The following is a 22,179-nucleotide window of genomic DNA, read 5'->3' as shown; positions in this document are numbered from 1 at the left end:
TTACAGCAAAATACAATATTTACCAACCCTGTACAATCATTACCTATTGCAGTTAGAACTGAACCATCCTGGTTTCTTTTCTTAATTTTCTTTCTTTTGTTGGGATATGAATGGGATATAAAAGAATTCATACCTTTATTCGGTTTTATTGTTTTTTCAGCCAACGGCTTGTGGCTCTCATAGTTCTCATAGTTTTAAAATAATCTAAATAAATAAATGTAGGAAAAAAAAAGAGATTACAGGATATGATTTTTAATATAGTTTGTATTAATAATATGATTAATATAGTCTGTATTGAGAATTCACTTAATACGCATAGTAGAGTATAATATTCGCATTATTTTTCACTTTGGAGACACAATTCGACGCGTCCTCATCTCCAGGAAGTAAACCTTTTAACGGGAAGCGTTGTATTTAGCCAGCTAGATTCTACAGAAGCCGTTACAAAAATGGATGAGTCGTTTCACCTAGGTGACAGTGGATTTCCAAAGAATGTAAGTTATATTTACTTCAAACGATTTGCTGTGCGTGCCGATAAGAAACGATGTTCATATTTTGAACAGCAAGCAAGCTTAAACTTAGTTGTATAATGCAATGTAACGCCATTAAGTTATTTAGCAAGCTAGCTAACCTTGCTAGTTACTTATTTTAGCTAGTCTATCAAAAATCTAGCCAACGTTAGCCAGCTAACCTACAGACTTTGCGAATTTGTGGGTTAGGGTTATTGGGAACAGTGTGAACAGTAGCCTAGCTAGGTGTGGTGGTGATTGCTAGTTAACTGATAATAGCAATCTAGCTAGTAACATAAGAGTTGTATACCTGAAGGCATTTCAGTTATGACTAGCTAACCGCTACTTGTATAGCTAACTAAGTTAACTATATAGATAGCCGTATGTATGGCTGTTAGCTAGCTAACCTAAGATAGCTATCTTAGCTAAATAGCGCATCTCGGATTATTCTAGCGTCATGTTGCCTTAGCAACAGAAAATTATCGCACTGATCTCCGCAAAAACTGAACTAATTCTAATGTAGGCTTGAAATAGTGATAAGTTGGTTTCACGAATGTACCTGGCTCACTTGTCTTACCCATTTTTGTTACATTAGACTGCAAAAACCGGCAGAAGGGCTCGCCAAGCAGTTGATATGACGTCCACAGAAGACTCGCAACATGCTGGGAAGTTGTCCACTACTGTCACCGCTATAACTGGCGAGGTAATGGAATTTAAGAGTCTCAGTTCAGAATCGCTGTCATTGAAAACCGATTCTTTGTGCCAATGATAAGTACAATGCCTAATCATTCACATGCATCTGACTCAATTCTTATGCTTGAACCAAGGAGGAAGATGATACGGTACAGTAGAAAATTTGCATGGTTTTGTTTGTAGTGCTTGGCTGTGTAATTGCATAATAATTTTATACCATCTATCAATATCCATAAGGACTCATGGGCAAAGCAATGACCCTACAAAATCACTTGGTATGAATTTTCTTGCATTCTAGGTTTTAAGTTTTAGGTTTTCCTCTAGGATTATGCTTGTATATGCACATCTGTAGTTTTTCTTTTTCATATTGTGGTTATGTTTGCAAAGATCATAGTTGATTTTTGTGACTGGTACAACGTCGAAGTGGCAAAATTAAGATGCAACTGACAGAATAATGGAATTGTAGTGTTTTAACCGGTCTGAGTGCAGTATTATTAATCTCAAAGCAAAAGAAGACCAGTAAAAGCATTACAGCTGTTCTTCTTCTAAATGCTTCAGTTACGATAAGCTACAAGCATTTAAACTTCATCTTGCAGGATTCTTACATACAAACATTGGCATCTAGAGTATGGAGGTCTTGGTTTGCCCCATAAGTGGTGAGAGCTGTACATAGGCCAGATTTTCTCCACTAGGAATTCTAGCAATGTTTTTTTTTTTCTTTTTTTTTTTTTAACTGTAAACTTCCGAAATTAGACCGACTTTCCTGATGGAAAAATAAAAAGGATTCTCGCGCCCTCTCTGACCTCCCAGCTCTATGAAATATATATTTTTTGGCATGCTGTGTGACTGGTCCAATTTATAGATAGTTCTAAAGTGCATTCTGTTCTAAAAATATGTTCTGCATCAAATAGGTTGCATTTTTGACATTCATGGAAAATAAGTCATGGCTTAGTTTGGTGGGATAGAAAATAGTAGGCCTACATTCACATATCAGTCTAAGAATACCACCCACATTATGAAGCAGGCTTACATTGACGTTTAAGTGTAAATATGGATGCTTTATTTAGTTGTTTGACATTTCAGATGGTTATTGAATTGGAATGTATGACTAAACTTCCTTGGGACCCTTATCTGCTTTTTTAAAGATTAATTAATTGGTATTATAGGGTAATAATTATAATTCTGTAAGTGTCCGGGCTACAGAAAGAGATATAGGTTGGTATAATGATGAGCGGTTAGGAAGCGAATGCACATGCGGAAAAGAGTGAGATTTATTATGGGCAAATTCAGAATCGTAATAATAAGAACAGTCCAGGGTCATAGAGCCAATGCGTAGAGTATGAGAATACATGATAAACAAAAAGGAAACAAAACACACAATAACAAAAAGGGGAAGAAGGCTATAACAATAACACAGAACACTTACCTAACACTAGCGATAACAAAACAGGCAGAGAAAACTTATAAATGAAACGAGATAAACGAAACATGGAAGCAAAAGAAATACACGAGACAGGGTAACCATGTATAATCACAATAATCACAATACGAGGGGCCAAATGTGACAGCTGATATAATGTAGTGGGTGACAACACTGCCTCCCCTGTGGCAGGCTGAGGTTCAGTCCTTGTTTGGGCAAGTTCTTTATGCTATACCAATAAAAGTCTCTCTGGATAAGAGCATCTGTCAAATGTGTTAAATGTAAATAGGTAGGGTTAGGGGTTGAGTGCCCCTGAAGTTACTCAGTCTTTGCTCAGTTGCAACGTTGAAATCAAAAGAGGGATGGAGTCAGATGCTGTAGACATCTATCATGTAGGTAGTGCTATATGTGAAGGAATTTGATCAGTGGAGTCCTAAACTACTACTCCTTTTTAGAAAATCTTTAAAAGCATATTAACTTCTAAAAGTATTAGGGCAGATTCCAGTTGTCCTAAAAGTATTTTGTGAACACTACTGGTTCAGAACTCTGGATTGCTAAAGAAGTATTACAGAACAAGCAGAAAATAGTAAATAGCTACAGATCTGAGTTTACTGGGAAAAGTGTGTGAGAAGTCTAGGGAAATTGATAAGCAGACTCTGTTGTCATTAATACAGCCTGACTTCTTCCCACAATCCATTTTTCCACTTATGCAATGAAACTATTTGTCTACACCAAGGACAGATGGACTGCCTTTTACTGCTCTCTTTTCCCTCCTCTGTCTGTACATGTGGACGTCCAGCTTCACAAATAGCTGTGGTGAAGGACCTCTGTGATGGGACATTGCTTGTTCTTTCAAGTTGAAACTAAAGAAATTCCTTCAGGGCTCTGTGTCATTTGCAGACCCAATTTGGTAATGAGAAATGCTGTAGGCTAAGCTCATTTGTTGCCCTCTATGCACTCTTCCATCATTCAAAAATCGCTCCTCTATTTTTTTTCCTGATGTACCAATTTACCCAATTGACTATGCTCGGGGCTATTTTCAGAATCTAAGAATGAGCATGAGAGAGCAAAAGTCTATATTTTTCCCCCAGAGTTATTTAGGTCTATGCTCAGGCAGTGTTCAGGTCTTCTGTGCAGTTCCCACACTCTCATCTTCCTTAAGGTCAGCACACTGCCCAAGCTGTCAGGGCCTCTCACTGTTGCAAGCCCCACACACACATGTGGAAAACTATTTATATATTGTCACAGAGGGTGACTCATGCAGCCCGATGCTAATTAAGATTTAGGAAACATAATTATACAGTTCCTATATATCAGTAACTGTGCTTAAATACCAAACAAAGCAGTTATGAAATAATAAACATCAAAAACCTACATTGTCTAATGATGTTTTTTAAGCTTCCTAATGACATCAAAATAAAGTAATTACAGTAGAATTCCCTGTAGCACATAATAATAGGTTTTTAGATTGGGTGTCTCGTTGTTCTCCATTATTGCATTATTAACTGATGGGCTCCTTGACCTGCAATGACTTATAAAGAACTGTAATTTGACCATGTAAAGTTGTTACTGTTGTGTACTATACTCTTGTTTGGTTGAAGTTAACTTATCGTATGGAATCTTAAGACACGTTATGAAAGATAAAACATGGACATCTTGAACTAGATTTTGTGAAGATGTCAGTAAACTGAAATGAACACCTCCTGATATATTCTAATTTAACTTGTTAATAACAGTCATTCACATATAGTAGTCTTTTTCGGTATTATGAAAATCAGTAGATTAAACTACTTTCTTTACAGAGACACAGGGTAAACATGATACACAGATATGCAGATGAACTATGGGGCCAGCTGGGTCAGTGGTACTGGTTCTTTTTCCCTCAGTGTAATGAACTCACCATCTTACATCAGAATCTTGCCTTATGTAGACTAGTTATTTCACAATGGGACTGTTTACTTCAGTTAAGAAGAAGCTTACTCGTTTTCAGCATTTTGAATGCTAATTTGGTGTCTTGATTGTCTTATAATGGAAGTATATCAGAGACTCATGTATTGAAAATATATTAGGTCAAAGCGTGGACAAAATGTTCACCCTATTCTGTACTTCTACAAGGACAGCATGGTTGAAGCTTGTAGGAAAAGTCTACAATGAAGTCTAGTAATGGGCAGTAATGAACCTGCCAATTACATATCAGAGAGATTACATATGAGGGAGATATGTTGAGACTTTCCTTTAAACTACAGATTTATCATACATCACTTACGTCAAGCATGAATCTTACATGAATTACACATCCAAGAAATCTTTATTAAGTAATCAAACATAATCTCATTGAAAGAGTAGTTGTCCAAGGATTACCCAGGATTAACTCAAAAATACTTAACAGAAAGCACGGTAGAGGTGTGTAGCCCATAGTTGTTGTTCCTTGTGGGTATTTGTCGTTGGTCGTAGAAATAACAAGCATGTGGTCTTTGAAGCTTCAGTCAGGAGTGTTGGGAGAACAGAGCTGAAGTCCCTGTGCTGAATCCACTTGAGGAAGCAGCTGAGTCTGCCTTCCAGCTTAAAGCCATGGGATTTTAAATGTTTTAAAAGCACCTAAACATTTAGAAATGTGGCATATAACTTTATTTTCCATATTTAGAAATGAAGGCTCTAAAAACCTATGGAAATATACCAGTGATTTGTTATAAGCAAAATATCATTACATGTTCCTGATTGAAGCTTCAAATTATATGGGTGTATTTGAGAAAAAAAATTATATCTTCATTCCTGTGTGCTGACTTCTGAGGAGTAAGTGAAGTGTCAAAGGGAGCAGTGCCTTCTGCAGGATCTCTCTCTCTTGTTCACACACACGCAGGTGTCACATTTAACATAGACAGGGGTGCCTAGGAGCAGTATTAGGAACCACCGACCTGAAACATCTTGGTTGACCTTGAACTGATCTTGAATGGTGTGCATGTATATGGTCTATTACAAAAATAAGCACTTTTAGAATATATATCAGACACAATTTAAAATCATGTGCTAGGCCAGTACAGAGGTGCCCAAATGGACGAGGCCTCACTAGTTGTCTGTATTGTGCTAGGGACCCCCTCCTAAGCCACCTCGCAGACAGGGAGGCTGGGCTGAGGAGACCACCGGGACTGGTTCTGCCAGGTGAGTTCACAAAAACCTCTCACCTCTCTATGTTGTAGGTGACCAACTGTGCAAGATGCAAAAATCTGTTCATTTAATCAGTTTCAAGCAGTCCAACTGCACTGATTCTATAATACCCGTCATATCAAACAGCCGATGGCCTACGTCAAAATACACTGTATTGCTAAAACTATTTGCTCATCCATCCAAATCATTGAATTCAGGTGTTCCAATCACTTCCATGACCACAGGTGTATAAAACCAAGCACCTAGGCATGCAGACTGCTTCTACAAACATGGGTCACTCTCAGGAGCTCAGTGAATTCCAGCGTGGTACCGTGATAGGATGCTACCTGTGCAACAGGTCCAGTCGTGAAATTTCCTCGCTACTATGTATTCCACAGTCAACTGTCAGTGGTATGTCAGTGGTATGTCAGTGGTATGTCAGTGGTATGTCAGTGGTAACAAAGTGGAAGTGATTGAGAATGACAGCAACTTAGCCACTAAGTGATAGGCCATGTAAAATGACAGAGCGGGGTTAGCGGATGCTGAGGCACATAGTGTGCAGAGATCGCCAACTTTCCGCAGAGTCAGTTGCTACAGACCTCTAAACTTCATGTGGCCTTCAAATTAGCTCAAGAACAGTGTGTAGAGAGCTTCCTATAATGGGTTTCCATGGCTGAGCAGCTGCATCCAAGTCTTACATCACCAAGCGCAATGCAAAGCGTCAGATGCACTGGTGTAAAGCACGCCACCACTGGAGAGCAGTGGAGACGTGTTCTCTGGAGTGACGAATCACGCTTCTGCGTCTGGCAATCCAATGGACGAGTCTGGGTTTGGTGTTTGCCAGGAGAACGGTACTTGTGCCTGCATTGTGCCAAGTATAAAGTTTGGTGGAGGAGGGATTATGGTATGGGGCTGTTTTTCAGGAGTTGGTCTCAGCCCCTTAGTTCCAGTGAAAGGAACTGTTAATGCTTCAGCATACCAAGAGATTTTGGACAATTTCATGCTTCCAACTTTGTGGGAACAGTTTGGGGATGGTGCACACCAGTGCACAAAGCAAGGTCCATAAAGACATGGATGAGCGAGTTAGGTGTGGAAGAACTTGACTGGACTGCACAGAGTCTTGACCTCAACCCAATAGAACACCTTTGGGATGACTACGAGCCAGGCCTTCTCGTCCAACATCAGTGTCTAACCTCACAAATGTGCTTCTGGAAGAATGGTCAAAAATTCCCATAAACACACTCCTAAACCTTGTGGAAAGCCTTCCCAGAAGAGCTGAAGCTGTTATAGCTGCAAAGCGTGGGCCAACATCATATTAAACCCTATGGATTAAGATTGGGATGTCACTCAAGTTCATATGCTTGCGAAGGCAGACGAGTGAATACCTTTGGCAATATAGCATATATTATGCTGTGTAGCAAGCATACCTCTTAGGGAGATGCTCCACAACATAGTTAAGCTGTTTTTGTTTCATGGTTGTCCAGTCTTAGTGCACTTTTTCCCATCAACTGAAGCTTGTATAAGTATACAGTTATTGGTGATTTAAAAGTAGTCCTTATCCACCAAGCACCTTTTTTTTTATTAAGGCACAAGTGCATCTAATATTACCACTTTGTCAGGCATGATCACTCACTCTCACTCTCTCTGGCTGTCTTGCACGCATGCAAAGACAATCAGACAGTTAGTCAGTCAGTTTAAGCCTAACTACTCTAAGTAGAACCTTAACTATAACCACAATTTATATTTGGTCCTCACAAGTGAAATAAGTGTAAAAGTATGGAGGCACACTAACCCTCACACTCTTATATGCAAACACACAGACACAATTGCCCACACAACTGCATTAATTTCAGGTTCAGCAAATGAGTTTGAATTCAGTGCTGCCTTTAAATGTTCTGTATCATTAAAATAAATAGTAAATAATTTCAGTAACTTACAGAAATGGTATTGAGAAGATAATGGTTGACCTCATTGACTTTCAGTCATTGAGCTAAGCTAGATCATACTGTCTCTTAAACTATCACAGAGGGGTTTTCTGTCCGTTAAAGCAATCTTCAAACTGAAGTCATTGTAGGAAATAGGGTTCTAATGAATTTAATTTTGGTTAAGTAAAAAAAGTTGTTTATGTAAAACATGTTTGTATATATTTAAAGGCTAAGAACCAGCTAACATGAAAGTGTCAAACACATAAATACAGATAAAGCTGTTTTTATCTTGTGATTATCAATAGTTAGAAAACATTTATTAAAAAAAAAAATCAAGGAATACGGCTTAAAAAATTGTTGTTTTGCCTCGCCCGCGGTCTTCTGGCTCTGTCATAAGCGTCATCCATGTGACGTAGATGGTGGACAACAACTTAACAACTTTAATTGTAGGTGATTCAAAATGACAAAAAGGTGTGTTGTTTTTGTACATAATTCAAGATATTTTGTCTTTGTACAAAATATAAAAACCCTAAAACAAAACAAAAAACGGTCAAAGTGTGTCAACTTTTAAAAGGGCACGTTGGAAAGGACCATCCGCTTATTACGTTATCTGTAGGTGCTCATTTCAAGTCTGGCGATTTGATCTTAAGACTGCTGCTTTTCTAATATGGGCATGTAAAGAAACTAAAGAGAGGTGTTCAAGAGCCTCTGTGTGTATGCGAGTAAACGGTAAGTGCAATTACTTTGCGCATTTTAGTTGAAATTAGCTAACATTAGCTAGCCTTGCTAGCTAGCTAGGTTAGTAGCTAACTAACTTGCTAAGCTTTGCGGCTCAAACCATACTAGGCTAAAACTACTCCACGTAGTTGCATTACGGAGATTTATAGAGTATTTTATGAATGCAACTTCGACGTAGATCGCTTTTACAGCAATATAAATGAGGGAACATCTGTGTTTAGCTAGTTAGCTACCGTCATTAATAGCTCAGTGCAAAGTTTCTAATGTTCGTTATTTAGCTAGCTTTAGCTTCTCTACATTTCCCATAAAGATCCAACATCTTTCCACACATTTCGTTGGTTAACAAATTGTCAGTTTATTTCAGTTTTTTTCAATGTATGGAGTTAGCAATAGACATTCATTGAAGTTATCCATGTAGAAAAGAAGGTAATAGTAATGCATACATGTTAAGGATAGACACGCATGATTAACCTAACTACAAAAACAAAAAACGGACCACTGAAGCAAATGCATTAAAACCTAGCAAGGTTAGCTACGAAATTGGATATTAGTAAGAGAGAACCTAGTTAGCTAACCTAGATACATAACAATAGTAATAATAATATACAAGATTACTTGTAGTGATACTTTTTACTATTAGGATCGGAATCGGAGCACTCCAAGTCAGTCATAATTGTGTTTGTTTGCGTTGTTCACTGTTGTCTACCAGTGATGTCACCCGGCAACTTTCCGGAGCGACTTCGGGTTTTTCCGTTAATTTACTTGAATTCGTAATTTTTAAAGATAAAAACATGTTATTTTCATTTTAATTAGCACATACAATAGGTGAGATAATGTGAAATCTTCAGGGATGTCCATTAAATGGTTCTTAGCCTTTAATGACCAGGATCTATCCACAGAATTGATGTTTATTAATTCTGGTTAAAATATGAAGTAATTTAGTTTGCTGCTGTCAAAATCTTGTTATGATGAGAATCTCAGAGAAAAGCAGGGACCCATATTAGCCACAGGAGGGCACTGTTCTCTGGAAATTCACAGTGAGGGAAATACCAATTATTGCATCAGATTAGCTGTGCATTACTAATGTTCACAGATAGATAAAAACAAGTCTTCCATGTGTCTCTGTTTGACTTATTGAACTCTGTGGCTGTAAGATTGCTGCTCAGATTTTGGGATGCTGTGGTGTATAACTAGCATTCCCCAGATGTGATTGTGGCAAATGTGTCTTTTGTTCCAGTTGATTCTGCACTCTACTGCATCAGTGGCTATCTCCACCAGAGCTGGAGGTGCATACACTGGCACACTGATGCGAAGAAAGCAATTTTGCATGGTTTTCTGAGCCACTAATTGAAGTAATAGCAAGAATCTGTAAGAAAAGGTCAGGTGTCAATTCTGTGTGGCTGTCTAACCTATCCTGATTTAGAGAGAGAGAGAGAGAGAGAGAGAGAGAGACTCTATATGAGGTGTTAAAGGGGTTCATGATGCATTGATCCTCCTCTCTGAAACAAAGTAACTAATGGTCCCCTCCAGAGTAGGCAAGGACTTTTTTTTCCGCTCAATGTCACCCCTCATGCTCAATCACCGGTGCCCTGCTCACACTAATCCCACAGCAGAAATCCCAGGATTTGCCGATCCATCACTCCTAATTGACACTAACTGATCTGTCAGTTTATTGATGAACCTTTGAAGCCAGGTTGTCACAATATATTTTATCCCTAACAACTTTTTCCAGACAGTTTGACCATGTCTATCACTTTACCTTACATGAGTCTTAATCAAGGGGCACATAATGTGTCTTCAGTGCGACTTGGGCAGGACAGGACACACACACGAAGGGCAGGGACTGTTAGCAGCCGCTTCCTTACCTTACAGTACCATGCAGTCCTACACATGCAGCTGCTTTACCTTACAGTACCACGCAGGGCTACACAGACAGGCTTTAACTAGCATGTAGCCACTGTCCTGTAACATTTACTCTCACATTAAGTCTCATCATTATAGCTAAAGAAATACGAATGCTCTCATAATTCTCATAATAAATGATACTACTCTAGGGTTATCTGCTTGTTTTTTTAGTTTAAAAGTTTGGTCATTCCCCTCAAATCCCCCTTTAGTTTTAGCAGCCTTTAGACTTTAGAAGTCTGGATTTGAAATAAAAGGTCCTTAATTCATTTACCAGTAGGGGGCACTAAATGATTAAAAACCCTTTGGCTTCATATAGTGCACAACTAATCAGAACAGCAATGATTTGTTCTGTATGCCTAATCAACAAGTAATATCCTGACTAGCCATTTAGTTGTGGTCACTAACTAGTTTTGGATAGTAGAGGGCAAATACAAGCCCTCCTCTGCTGATTCATCTTCATTCTTTTACAGATCTTTCATGTATTAAATATGTACTTTTTTGTAATTCATTTACTAATGCTTTATTAATATAAAGTTAAAATAACCTTTATAATTATAATGAATTGAGTTGTTACTTTATAGAAGAGTGAAAATAACTATTGCATAGTTTACTTCAAAATACAGATGGGGAAATAAACAGCCACAACTGCATTGATTATTTAAAAAAAAACAACAGTAAATGGGTTTATTGAAAGTTAGTTATGTTTGATTATTATAACCTTTTCACTGTTTTGTCCTCCAAAGGTCTGGAAGAAGACAAGGTGCTGAGGAGGTTGAGGAGTGAGTTCCATGCCTTTCCCTTTATTTTTAACCTTATTTTATTATTATTAGTATTATTCCAGAAGGCTGATTACATCAAATGAAATATTAATGAAAACATTAGCAATATTTGTTTATTCTCGCTGCTATAAGGAAGAAAATTACTATTTTCTGGAATTGTCCTTGGTTGCAGCTAATCCTGGCGTTCCAAGAACAATCACTTAGCTTGATTAAAAGACATTGTGGTGGAGTTCTCATCACTTTAGCTGAGGTTGGGGGCCAAGATGGCTGTTTTTTGAATACCTGCCCCTCTGAACAATGCATGCCACAGTCACAACAGCCGAAAAAGAGCGTGCCTTTATTTTATCTGTTCGCTATGCTGCTTTTAAAGAACTCAGCTTCCACTGATATGTACACGGTTGTTTGTGTGCAGCCAGCGGTTGAGGCCCCAGACCCCTGAGGGCTCTGATGATGAGAGTGGTGAGTATCTCCTACAGCTACATGTGCTCACTCGCTCAGTGACAACAGTGAAGGAGCCTCCTCTCTGACAATTACTTACGGGTTGGTGATGATACTCTGTTACTGACAACTAAGACCGCTGGGTGGTGGCCAGATTGATTGCCAGAGCAGAAACATGCACTACACAAAGATTATGCTGTATATGTTAATCAGCTGTAGCTGACCTGTGAATGTCATGTTCAGCATCTATCTTGGGTCTACATGACAGGCCCATGTGGTTAGCCAGTCGGGTCTGGTAGTTACATCCTCAGTGACACACACAGCACATTAAAAAAACTGTTATATTTTGATGCTTGCATGCATTTCCTCTGTCAGGACTATTTTATAATGTTAGTTATAATGTGACCGGTGAGGTTATATCCATATCTCTTGGGGAAGTTGGAGAACAGGTATTCTCCATGCTTATGGACCCACACATAACTTGGCTGTGCCTTGACATGCCAGCTCTCTCACCTGCTTTCAAGCACGCTAGTTCCCACCTGGAGGGGCTGTCCTCTGGGATCTAGGCTCCTGTACACCCCAGAAGGGCTGTCCGCTGGGACCCAGGCTCCCGTGTACCCTGGAGGGGTTGCCTGCTGGGACCCAAGCTGCCCAATACCCCAGAGCCATGAGCAGCGCCACACAAGTGAGGGCAGGACTTTCAGCAAAGCAAAGCCTGGAATAATTGTTCCATTTTTTTCTGCCAGGCAGCAGGGGAAATAAGGATTGAAATTGCCAAAGTACAGGGCTGGGTTGGAGAGCAGAGCCACTGGTTATGTGGATGTGAAAGTGCTGGAGACAAGGGAGCCAGTGCCAAAGGCACAGTCAGTGAGTGTAAAGACCCAAAACATCACAGGTGTAGGATTTGGGTAATTACCGTAAACTTGGATGCATTCAGTTTTTTAAAGTTTTAATGAGCAAGACTGCACTGAAATTACTTGTTACAGCTCAGCATACTGATGAACTGGCAATACTTACTCTGTAAAGGATTTATGTTACCAAGAAAAAAGATGCATGTTTTTTTATTAGCTATTCATTAGATAAAAAGCACATTTTAAAGCTAAAGAATTGCTAAAGCATTTACAGTATTCTACAAACCCATATGCCATATATCTTTATATACAGTGCATATGCATACTTTTTCTTATTAACAGTGTTCTTATTGTAATGTTTTTTAGAACTACTTTTCAGAAACTGGGAAAATCCTAAACCCAGATGTGATCATTTGAACGTGGGCCTCACCTGCAGGATCCCAGCTCTGATCTGAAACAGGGCACACTGAAATATTCGGTTAGCATGACTAGAATGTGCCTGCAGATATTGCAACAGTAAAGCTTTTCATAATTGCATGGTCAGTGCTTCTAACAGACAGTATAATCATATCAGTGTCTTATCATTTCATACCTTGCATTGTCATGAGCTTTGACTTCTGGTTATTGTTATAGGTTGATTTTAAAACAGTTCAACAAGCCTAATAACCCCAGTCCTCTATCCCTACTCACTGTTTTAATACTATAGAATGGTTAGATACACCAGTCGTGGGTAGTTTGTGGTTGATCCAGTAAATAAAGGCCAGGCGATGGTTATTTTGTGGAGAGTGAAGTCCAACGGCTGGCTTCTGCGTACTGCCAGCTACTGAGCTTTGGAGGGACACAATGATCACATGCTTGTCCAGGTGGTGTGGTTGTGGTTATTGAGCTGGCATGTTAGGAAAAAAAAAAAAAAAGATTCTGCTAAATTCCGCAAATGGGGAAAAAAAAAAGATTCTAGCAAAAACCTTGGGGAGCCTAAAGAAATTTCTCAGCCTTGGTGATAAATAAACACATTTTCCGTGTTGTGATGCTGCAGCTAAGTGAGGCCTTGTCCTTTGATGGAGTCATCATATTAGATTGTATTCAGTGACCCATTCTTCTCCCCCTTGACCTCTCATAATAGGCTGCATTGGAACCTCATTTAAAAACGTTGTTTTGCGCGTGCCACTTAACCATGGCGTCTGCATACACAAAGCTTAGCCCTCTTTGTTTCACATTGAACTCTCACAGAATAGTGTTGATAGTGCATTATTCACTGAGACGAGCGGGAGCGTTGGGGGGAAGGAAAAAAACAGGGCTGGAATCTATTTGCGAAGAGCTGGACGTACAGGCTTTTTGATGTCATTGCGCTAAGACCATTAAATTTGATTGGGGGTCCGGGGGGGACGGATTCTGCTGAACGCACTGCTTTGGAAATGAGAGGACAAAGTGTCACCCAGGACCTCATGAATATGAAGCAGCGCTCGGCGCGTGCCTGCATTTATTTGGATATCAGAAACGCAGATGAATCTTGTCAGTGACTAAACGAGGCTGGCATTTTTAATTAGGTTTAATTAAAAAGAAAAGAAAAGCAAGAAGTTATCAATGGAGGGATAAGAGGGCTTGTTAATGGTGATGGGGTGATGGAATTTAACAGGAATGTTGTTGTGGCCCATGCCTGATTATGGAAGAAGTCCCTACAGTGAATCATGGTTGTTTGAAATTGTTTAGAAATATAAGATTACTTCACTTATCAATATGAATTATTACTACAGTGATCAGAGTAATAAATGACTTTACATTTTTTGTTTATAACTGACAACTGCCGTTCTTTACATTATGAAACATGTTTTGAATAAGGCCTCCGTTTTATGTTTAAAAAAAGGTTTTATTTGAATGACTCCACAGTGGGCATTATATGTTTGTGTCTTAAAACATGTTCAGTTCATATCTTAACCGTACTTGGTTGCTGTTGTATGTGGGACTGACTCGACATGCCCCACTCCTCAACAAACACACACTTGCTCCCTCCAACAAAAGTCCATCCAAAAACAGAGGGGAGGGCTGTGAAAGTTCGCTCCGTCCTTCTTTGGGAGCGACGCCATGCTCTGTCCTGTTGAGTTTTGCCAATTAAAGTGGGTTCCCACTGTTCTGAGCGGCGGGCAGGCAGCTCCTGGCACCACGGCTCCTGCCAGGGCGCGCCGTGACTTCCGACCCCACACAGATGGGCGTGCAGGCAGCCCGGTGCGCCTGGAGCTCGGCCCAACCCGAATGGACATGGAGGTCGCCACTGCAGCCCGAAGGGTCCTTAGGGTAGCCACCGCTGACAAGGCCCAAATGCTTGGGTAGTGGGAGGTAAGGTGGGGTGGGTAGGGGTGGGGGTGGGGGATGCATAGGGGGTAAGGGGGTTGGGGTTGGGGGTGCACTTTCCGGGGAGCCCCTGGCCAAAGCCCTGCCTCACAGCAGGAAGAGATGCCGCCTTGCTCACTGAATATTCATGGCCGCCTGGTCACTGTGACAGGGGGCAATGCGGAAGAGGATATTGGAGAGGGAGAGAGAAAGAGACAGAGAGAACAAGAGATAGCATAAGAGAGATGAAGACTCTGAGGGAGAGAAGGAGCAGAAGAGGGAGGGTGGGAATCAAATGCCAACTCACACACAACATAAACCAAAATTAACAGAGGAGACAGACAGCATCTGTGAAGCCTTATGATTCAAGGGATGTGAGAGATGTTGCAGCTTTCAGTAACACCCAGCAGTAGCAGGCAGCATATGGCCCTGCTTGTTTCCAGGGCTTCAGGATTTTTTAGAAAAGTTTGTAGAGTGTCTGTGGACAGTTAAAAAGATGCTTTTAGTTCTTCAGCCCTCCCTCTTCCCTTCTTTCCCTCCTGATCTCTGATCTGTGCCAACTGCTCTTCTTTTATTTACTCTTAGTGATGGGACGAATGTAACATTGTTACATCCAGCTCATTTATCCATGTCTCGGACTAAATGAAAGTAGAGCTTGTCTGTGCATAGGATGGTACTGTTGGTTTCTGTGTTGTTCTTAGACATCCCAGTGATCCCAGATCTGGATGAAGTACAGGAAGAGGACCTCACTATGCAAGTGGCAGCTCCTCCAAGGTACATGAGGCCTCTGTTTTACTGTGTTTGGCCATGCTTGGAAGCCTGTTGAAAGAAGCTACCATTTCCCATATTGTTAAAGACACTCAACATATTTTTATTTTTATTTTGGTTTTGAGCCCATTAATGATCTTTTACTTGTGTCAGGTTTAAAACTCTCCTTTTTATTTAAGACATGTTTATTGGGTCCGAACTTCAAACTTGAAGCTCCTTTGATGATTGCTGGTCTTGGTCCAGGATATAATCTCTGCAGTAACCTAGTAATCTCTCCAGTAAATCTAGTGAGACAGAACACTGTAATGTGACATTCAAATGTCAGAGTTTCTAGTTCTAAGTTGATTAAGTGAATGGAGAGATCGCTGGAGTTAAAGAGTGCACACTCTGTTCCTGACTTTAAGTGAAGGTGTGCTTGTGTGTTGTTTTTTCCACACATTCACATTTAATCTACATCCAAGCAAGAATAGCCTAACACAGCAAGTGTTTGGAATGAGTACAGCTTTCACATACTCTATAAAACTGTAGTGATTCAAATACTCACAAGCGCCTCATCTAGGAATGAGCTTTGGCTATATATGACAGTTTTTCTTGGTATGGTTAGCATGTTGCTAATGATAACAGATGATCTGATGATTAACTGTAGCAGTTAGAACCCCATATCATGGGGGCCCCATCATGGTGGCCTAGGGTATCCCCTTTGGCTTTTCTCTGTGTGCCGTGTGGATGATAATATCCACGCTGAACTCATCGCGGGGGCAATGTAGCATGTAATGGGGCTTAAGCAGGACTGGCATGCACTGCTAGGCCCTGGCTACTTTTACAGACTCCCCCTCATTTTAATTCACAAATCACAGATAAGCAGCTGGCTTTCAATTTAGAGACTGACTTCTACTTGGCGTTTGTTTCTGTGTGTCCTAGTGGTTCATAATCAAGTCATTGTTCATGGCATGTTTGTTTTTTTGGACATACTTTTTGGGCTATTCATCAATATGCAATTTGTAGCATAATGTGGACATTATATTGCAGTCAGGTTTTGTTCGTAATCCCAGATGCACTGTTATTTATGCTGGTTTGATTAGCAGTGCTGAAATGTTCAAAAATGTCTAAGCCAGTTGTCTGTCAGTGTTGTTTTTTGTTGTTTGCAATTCATTAAGCCTAGTGTGTCATGGATGGTTTAACCGAATACTATGGAAATATTACCATTCATTGTATGTAAATCACATTCTTTCAGTATCCAGGTGAACAGAGTGATGACTTACAGAGACCTGGACAATGACCTTATGAAGTACTCTGCATTTCAGACTTTGGTGAGACAACCAGACCCAATCTCATCTCATCACTTCATGATTACTTGTTAATGCTGACAATGTGTTGGTGCAGTTAAGAAAGTTCATGTTATGAATATGTGCTTATATTTTAGTAGACTATTTCTTTGTTTCCATGTAGCAAAGCTAGCTGGTACAGCCTTAACATTTCATAGTTAATGAGAACACAGCATTTTGACTGAACATTGCTCATGACGCACGCAGCCTGGGACCCAGATGTACTTCTCAGTGTGTAGAGACATGAGATCTAAGTGCAAGTGAACTGTTTGGGTAATGCATAGCCTGTGTTTATATGCAGGATGGCGAGATTGACCTGAAGCTCCTCACTAAGGTTTTAGCACCAGAGCAGGAGGTGAGAGAGGTGAGTGAGGCTTCAGGTGGTGGCTGCATTGCTGTGTCTCCATGGCTGACCAGCTGCTTGTAGACCAACTGAGGGGGCCACTTCTGTGTCCCTCTGGGGCAGGAGATTTATGGAGCACTGACTGCAACTCCCCATCTCCCTCGCTTCCTCTGCCTCTATTTTGTGTCTTGTTTTACGATTGCCTCATTCATCCCTTCATTTTGCTCCTGTTCTCTAGTCTTTCTCGTTTTCTCGACCTTGCCCTGGCTCTTTATCTTATTCTTATTGTATTCATTTTTATCTCCCTCCCTCTCGTTCTTTCTCTCTCTCTCTCTCTCTATCCCCCCCTGTCTCCATTTCTCTGTACCCCTCTTCTGTGTGCAGGAGGATGTTGTGTGGGACTGGGACCATCTATTTACGGAGGTGTCCTCCGAGCTCCAGACGGAATGGGAGCAAGGAGAGAGAGAGGACCATTCTCCCATTCCTGTGGCTAGAGGATAGATGACTTCCAGTGAAAGGCCAATGCTGAGCCACATTGGCCATGTGCTACTCTCTAGTGGGTTTCTTTTTGTACCCGATTGGATGTTTACCTGAGTTACTCCTTTATATTTGTATGTGATATATTATTGTTCATATTGAATATTATATTTGATGAATTGTCCTAGATGTGGCAGGCCTTATAACTTTAATACTTTGATGCATATGTTTCATTAAACTTAAAAAAAACATGAAACATAAAACCCCTAAAGCCTTTTGATCTAAACTTATTCAGTCATGACAAGACCTTTCATGTCATTCCTACTGTCTGGAAAGAATTTGTGAGATCAAATCCAAGGTTAATGAGCAGGTAAGATGAAATCCAGTTGATTGGTTTAAAATGAACTTTATACATCAGAGCAACACAACCTTATCATTATTGACTGCACCATTGACTCTATCTCTGTGCTCTTGGCTAAGGCTTCCTTTTTCTACACAATTATCTCAAACATTGAGCTAGGATCCTATTGACAGGATTAACATAATGAAATGTTTGTAATCTGTCTGAAAACCACACTAATTATGAAAGGTTAAGTGATTAGTTGCTATTTAACTTTTTTGTTTTTAATTTGCACCACGATTGATTCTGAGAGAGTTATAAAAATGAAGTCAGTAAATAATATGTATAGAGTTGGTGGTAGTTTTCTTAAACTTTAAACTGAAGTACTCATTTTTATACATTAGTTACATTTTTTACACATCAATGAAATAACTGTTCAGCAGCAGCTATGTCCTAAATCTCAAATGAAAGTTGTGACAAAATTGAACAAAAAAATGGACGTCTGTTTTATATTCCAATGTGGCATTAAAGTTATGTTTAACAGAGTTTAAATTATTATAATTTAATGCAATCAGTATATTTTTAAGTCTAAATGAGGAATGATTTTGGTGGAGCTGGTGTCTAATGTCCAAATCAGATGAACCTGTGTTTCAGAATGTATCATTCTGCCAAGTTCTGACTTTCCTGGAGAGGTTGTGTTTAATTGGTTCAGGTTTTCCTTTTGTGCTCAGCCTGGTTTTAGTCATGGTGTAGTACATGCTTAATAGCATCATTTGCCTAGGACGTCAAGGTGTGCTTTATGAGTTTTTAATAGAAAGCTCAGATTGTAACTGGGTTTAATTGTGAAGCCTCTCTAACTCCATCTCCATTTTTCTATCAGGTGAAAAAAAAAAGCAAAACAAAAAACCCCAAACAGGCCAACACATTCTGCTTTTGTTTTTCAGCCCTCTGCCCACTCTCTCTCCAACTCTGTTTCACTCTTTCTCTCCACGTTGGCTTATTTGGCCACCTTTAATGAATTCTGCCCATATGCCCTGAGCAGCTGCCGCGATGCCCCTTCCTCCGTCCCCTGCCGAGCTGTGAAGTGCCCATCCATGTACAGACAACCTCTAGCTGTCTCTCTCAGGGATGGCCAGGCCTGCCACTCCTCTGCTGGCACCGGGCCGCCTGTGCGTTTAGGGGAGCGGCGTGCAGGCGGGCTGCTCAGATTAAAGCCCTGTGATAGCGGGTAACTGACCCGCCCCAGACAACTGGCCCCAGCACCGGCCCGTCTGCCGGAGGATTAGGAGACAGGGAGGGAGAGAAATGGAGGGAGAGGGAGCCATGCTTGGTATGATCCTGTGTCCAGCTCTTGAAAGTCACCTCTCTCACTGTGTTTCTTGAAAACTGTGTCTGTGCCCCTCTGCCACTGCTGTCTGTTGTTCAGAGGCTCTGTACTGCAAATCACAGCGATGGGCTTCGCTCAAACGATTGAATTAAAATGATGCATCAGTTAAGCATTTATTTGAAAATATAGCCTTTATGTTTACAACTGATGCAACATATTTAAATAAAAATTAGCTGAGGTATTTGTTTTCCTAAAGTAGGCTTAATGATAAAACACAATGGCATATAGGATGAGGGGTTCCTAAAGCAAAAGTTTCAGTGAGAAGAACAATGCCAGTGATGTCAGTGTTGAATGTTCGCTCTGGATCTGTGGGCTGTTAGCGGCAAGCCCTTTCATTATTCTGCGTTTCTGCTTCCTTGAAAATCCGCCAGATGAGATCAGTGAGACTTTACCGCCTTGCAGAGCATACATCATTGGAGGAAAGATCACTGGGTTGATTACAGCATACTGGGCTGGAAGTCCCTTAGAAGTTACTGGTAGCACTGACGCACTGTGACACTCAGACAGGACTTGTGAGGTTGGTTACAACTAAATAGTAATTATATAGTTACCACAAATTTTAATACTTTTGAAATTCATAATTGTTTTGCCTTTTCCCTGTAGCTCATACTAAGGGATGTACAGAATTTTATTATGTGAATCAGACACATTTCCTTTTTTATTTATTTATTGCTAAAGGGACTTCACCCTCGATTTAGGCATTTAGGCTTTAGTAAACAAATAAAACCACTGACTCGTGTCCAGGCTAGCTGAGAGTGCTTCATTCTCAGGCCCTGTTTTTCCTCATCTGTGTTTTCATTGGGTCTTTTCATGGAAAGTACTTCTCATTCCTATGGTCGGCAAAGCAAATAAGGGGAAGTAATGCATTTTTAATAAAATTTCTCTGGCTTGAAAAAAACAAATCTGGATCTGACTATGTATTTTGATACAGTAATACTTAATTGTCAGTCAGGAGATCATAATCTGGTGCGTTTCTAATATGCAGGGCTGCTGACAGAAGTTTCTCCATGTTATCTGGTCTCAATATCTGTCTTCCATAAGGCCCAGAGGCAATATATGGGCATGTAATTAAAGCGTTAAGAAAATGTGGAGATGTGGAGATAGCCGTTGTCTGAGATTGCCCCCCCCCCCTCCAACTGGAGTGAATGGTGAGGACAGATGTGACCAAGTGTGGAAGTCACGCGATGTTGTAAGCATTCGCTTTGGCCTGGCTCTCCCTGGGCTCTCCCTGCACCCACGCCTCCTGCCCGGGGAGGGGGAGGGGGGGGGGGGGGGGCACAGGTGTCCTTTAGTTACCACCATGTTTAAGCTTTTTAAATGACTATGTACAATGTTGCAATGCTACTGTAAACTCTATCAGAAGAGCCAGCTTTATTGGTGAAGGTGTAACTGTAATGATGTTATACTGTGTATTAAAGCCAATGTATGCAATTTATGTTTTCTATTGTATTTGACATACAAACTCCCAATTATTGATTACTGATCTTTGATGATTATTGATGTGATTGCCTATAATTTTCTGTTTGAGCTGAGGGGGAATAATCTCAGTATGACACCAGAAAAAAATTTTTAATTGCTTACAAAATAATTATATGACATTATTTACCAATTATTTAATATAATTCAGTTGACCTTTTCAACCATGTTGGAATGACCAGTGCTGTGGGTGTGTGTTGTTTACTTTTTATGTCATTCTGTGTGAAAGTGCCATAAACATGTGCTGCTGATGAGGTATATACTTAATACAAGGAACAAAGTGTGAAGTATGCTTAAAAAACAAAACAAAAAAACAAACCCTGCTGTTTGGGGGCATGGTGAAGAAACTTTCTGACAGCTTTTTCTTTTTCTGAGGTTCCATCTCTTTTTTAGTTCATCCCAGGTGGGCCTGGACACAAACGAACAGGCTGACGGCACCTCCGAATGCCCCTGGGCTTCTTCTCCGTGTCATGTTGTCACAGGTCTGCGAGGGAGTGAAGGAGGCAGCAGGGGGCAGCGATTGGTGTGCGCTGAAAGTACAAAATAATTTAGCGAGAAACACCGGACTTTTAGACATAGACTGCACTCATTAGAATAATTATTTTTCTTGCTTCTGCTTCTGTGAGCTTCTGCTAAGCCTCATCTAAGGTGGGTGTGAAAGCAGCAGTATTTGTGAGTGTGTGTGTAGATGTGGAACATGAAATACAGTCAGGACCCCCATTTGTCATGTATTTTATTGTTTGGCCCTCGCTCTTCTCTTTGCCGGACATGTGGCCCCTTTCATTTTTCACATGACTGCTTTTCTTATCATTGCGGGCCCTCATGGCTGGCCCTGCCACTGACTTAAAGGCAATAAAACACAACACATTCTGTAAAACACGGGGCCACTCATGCCGGCCTGAGGCCCCGAGTCACCTCGGGAGGAAATTATGATAATAACTCAGAGCGGCTGAGGAGAGGCGGTGGGGGCATGTGAGAGGAGGGGGCCACTGCAGAGGGTCTGGAGTTCATGGGTTTTTGCCCGCAGAGGAACAGGTCAAGGTGCTCTCCAACATGATAATCACCCCCTCGCACCCCTCCCGGCCCAGTAAACCTTTCTACACACCCCAGCATCACTGGCTGCAGCTCTGAGGGGGAGAGAGCCTGTCTGCTTTCTTACTACAGCGATTGAAGGAAAGAGGCAGTAAGACTGGTGTAATGCTAGTGTAACGTGTAGTGCATAAATGTTTCTGTAACCTTAGTGCAAGAGTGAAAACATTTTCACACTAATGTTCTTGGACTAATGTTAATGCTAGCCTTTTCTCACAAATGATACAGTAATGTTCTTGCACTA

The 22,179-nt window shown here is 40.6% G+C and overlaps 1 protein-coding gene across 2 annotated transcripts; it reads left to right on the top strand.

Moving 5' to 3' along the window:
* The first annotated feature begins 318 nt into the window (after nt 1–318).
* On the top strand, nt 319–21,560 carry ift43 (intraflagellar transport 43 homolog (Chlamydomonas)). 2 transcript variants are annotated; one of them, XM_081721795.1, is made up of 11 exons: nt 319–494; nt 1,105–1,212; nt 1,337–1,351; nt 5,711–5,781; nt 11,078–11,113; nt 11,526–11,572; nt 15,432–15,504; nt 16,733–16,808; nt 17,125–17,187; nt 17,551–17,722; nt 21,240–21,560. In XM_081721795.1, exons 1-10 carry the CDS (start codon nt 450–452, stop codon nt 17,665–17,667), a joined length of 651 nt encoding a protein of 216 aa, XP_081577921.1. In that variant the 5' UTR covers nt 319–449; the 3' UTR covers nt 17,668–17,722; nt 21,240–21,560. The 2 variants fall into 2 exon arrangements, with proteins under 2 accessions (XP_081577921.1, XP_026879526.1); XM_027023725.3 differs by lacking the exons at nt 1,337–1,351; nt 21,240–21,560 and having other exon boundaries at nt 338–494; nt 17,551–21,204.
* The last annotated feature ends 619 nt before the right edge of the window (nt 21,561–22,179 follow it).

The sequence above is a fragment of the Electrophorus electricus genome, chromosome 10, assembly GCF_041902795.1.
Source record: "Electrophorus electricus isolate QZ-2024a chromosome 10, ASM4190279v1, whole genome shotgun sequence".
Lineage (NCBI taxonomy): Eukaryota > Metazoa > Chordata > Actinopteri > Gymnotiformes > Gymnotidae > Electrophorus > Electrophorus electricus.
Note: the sequence above shows the minus strand (reverse complement) of the source record. Positions and strands in the feature narration are given on the sequence as shown.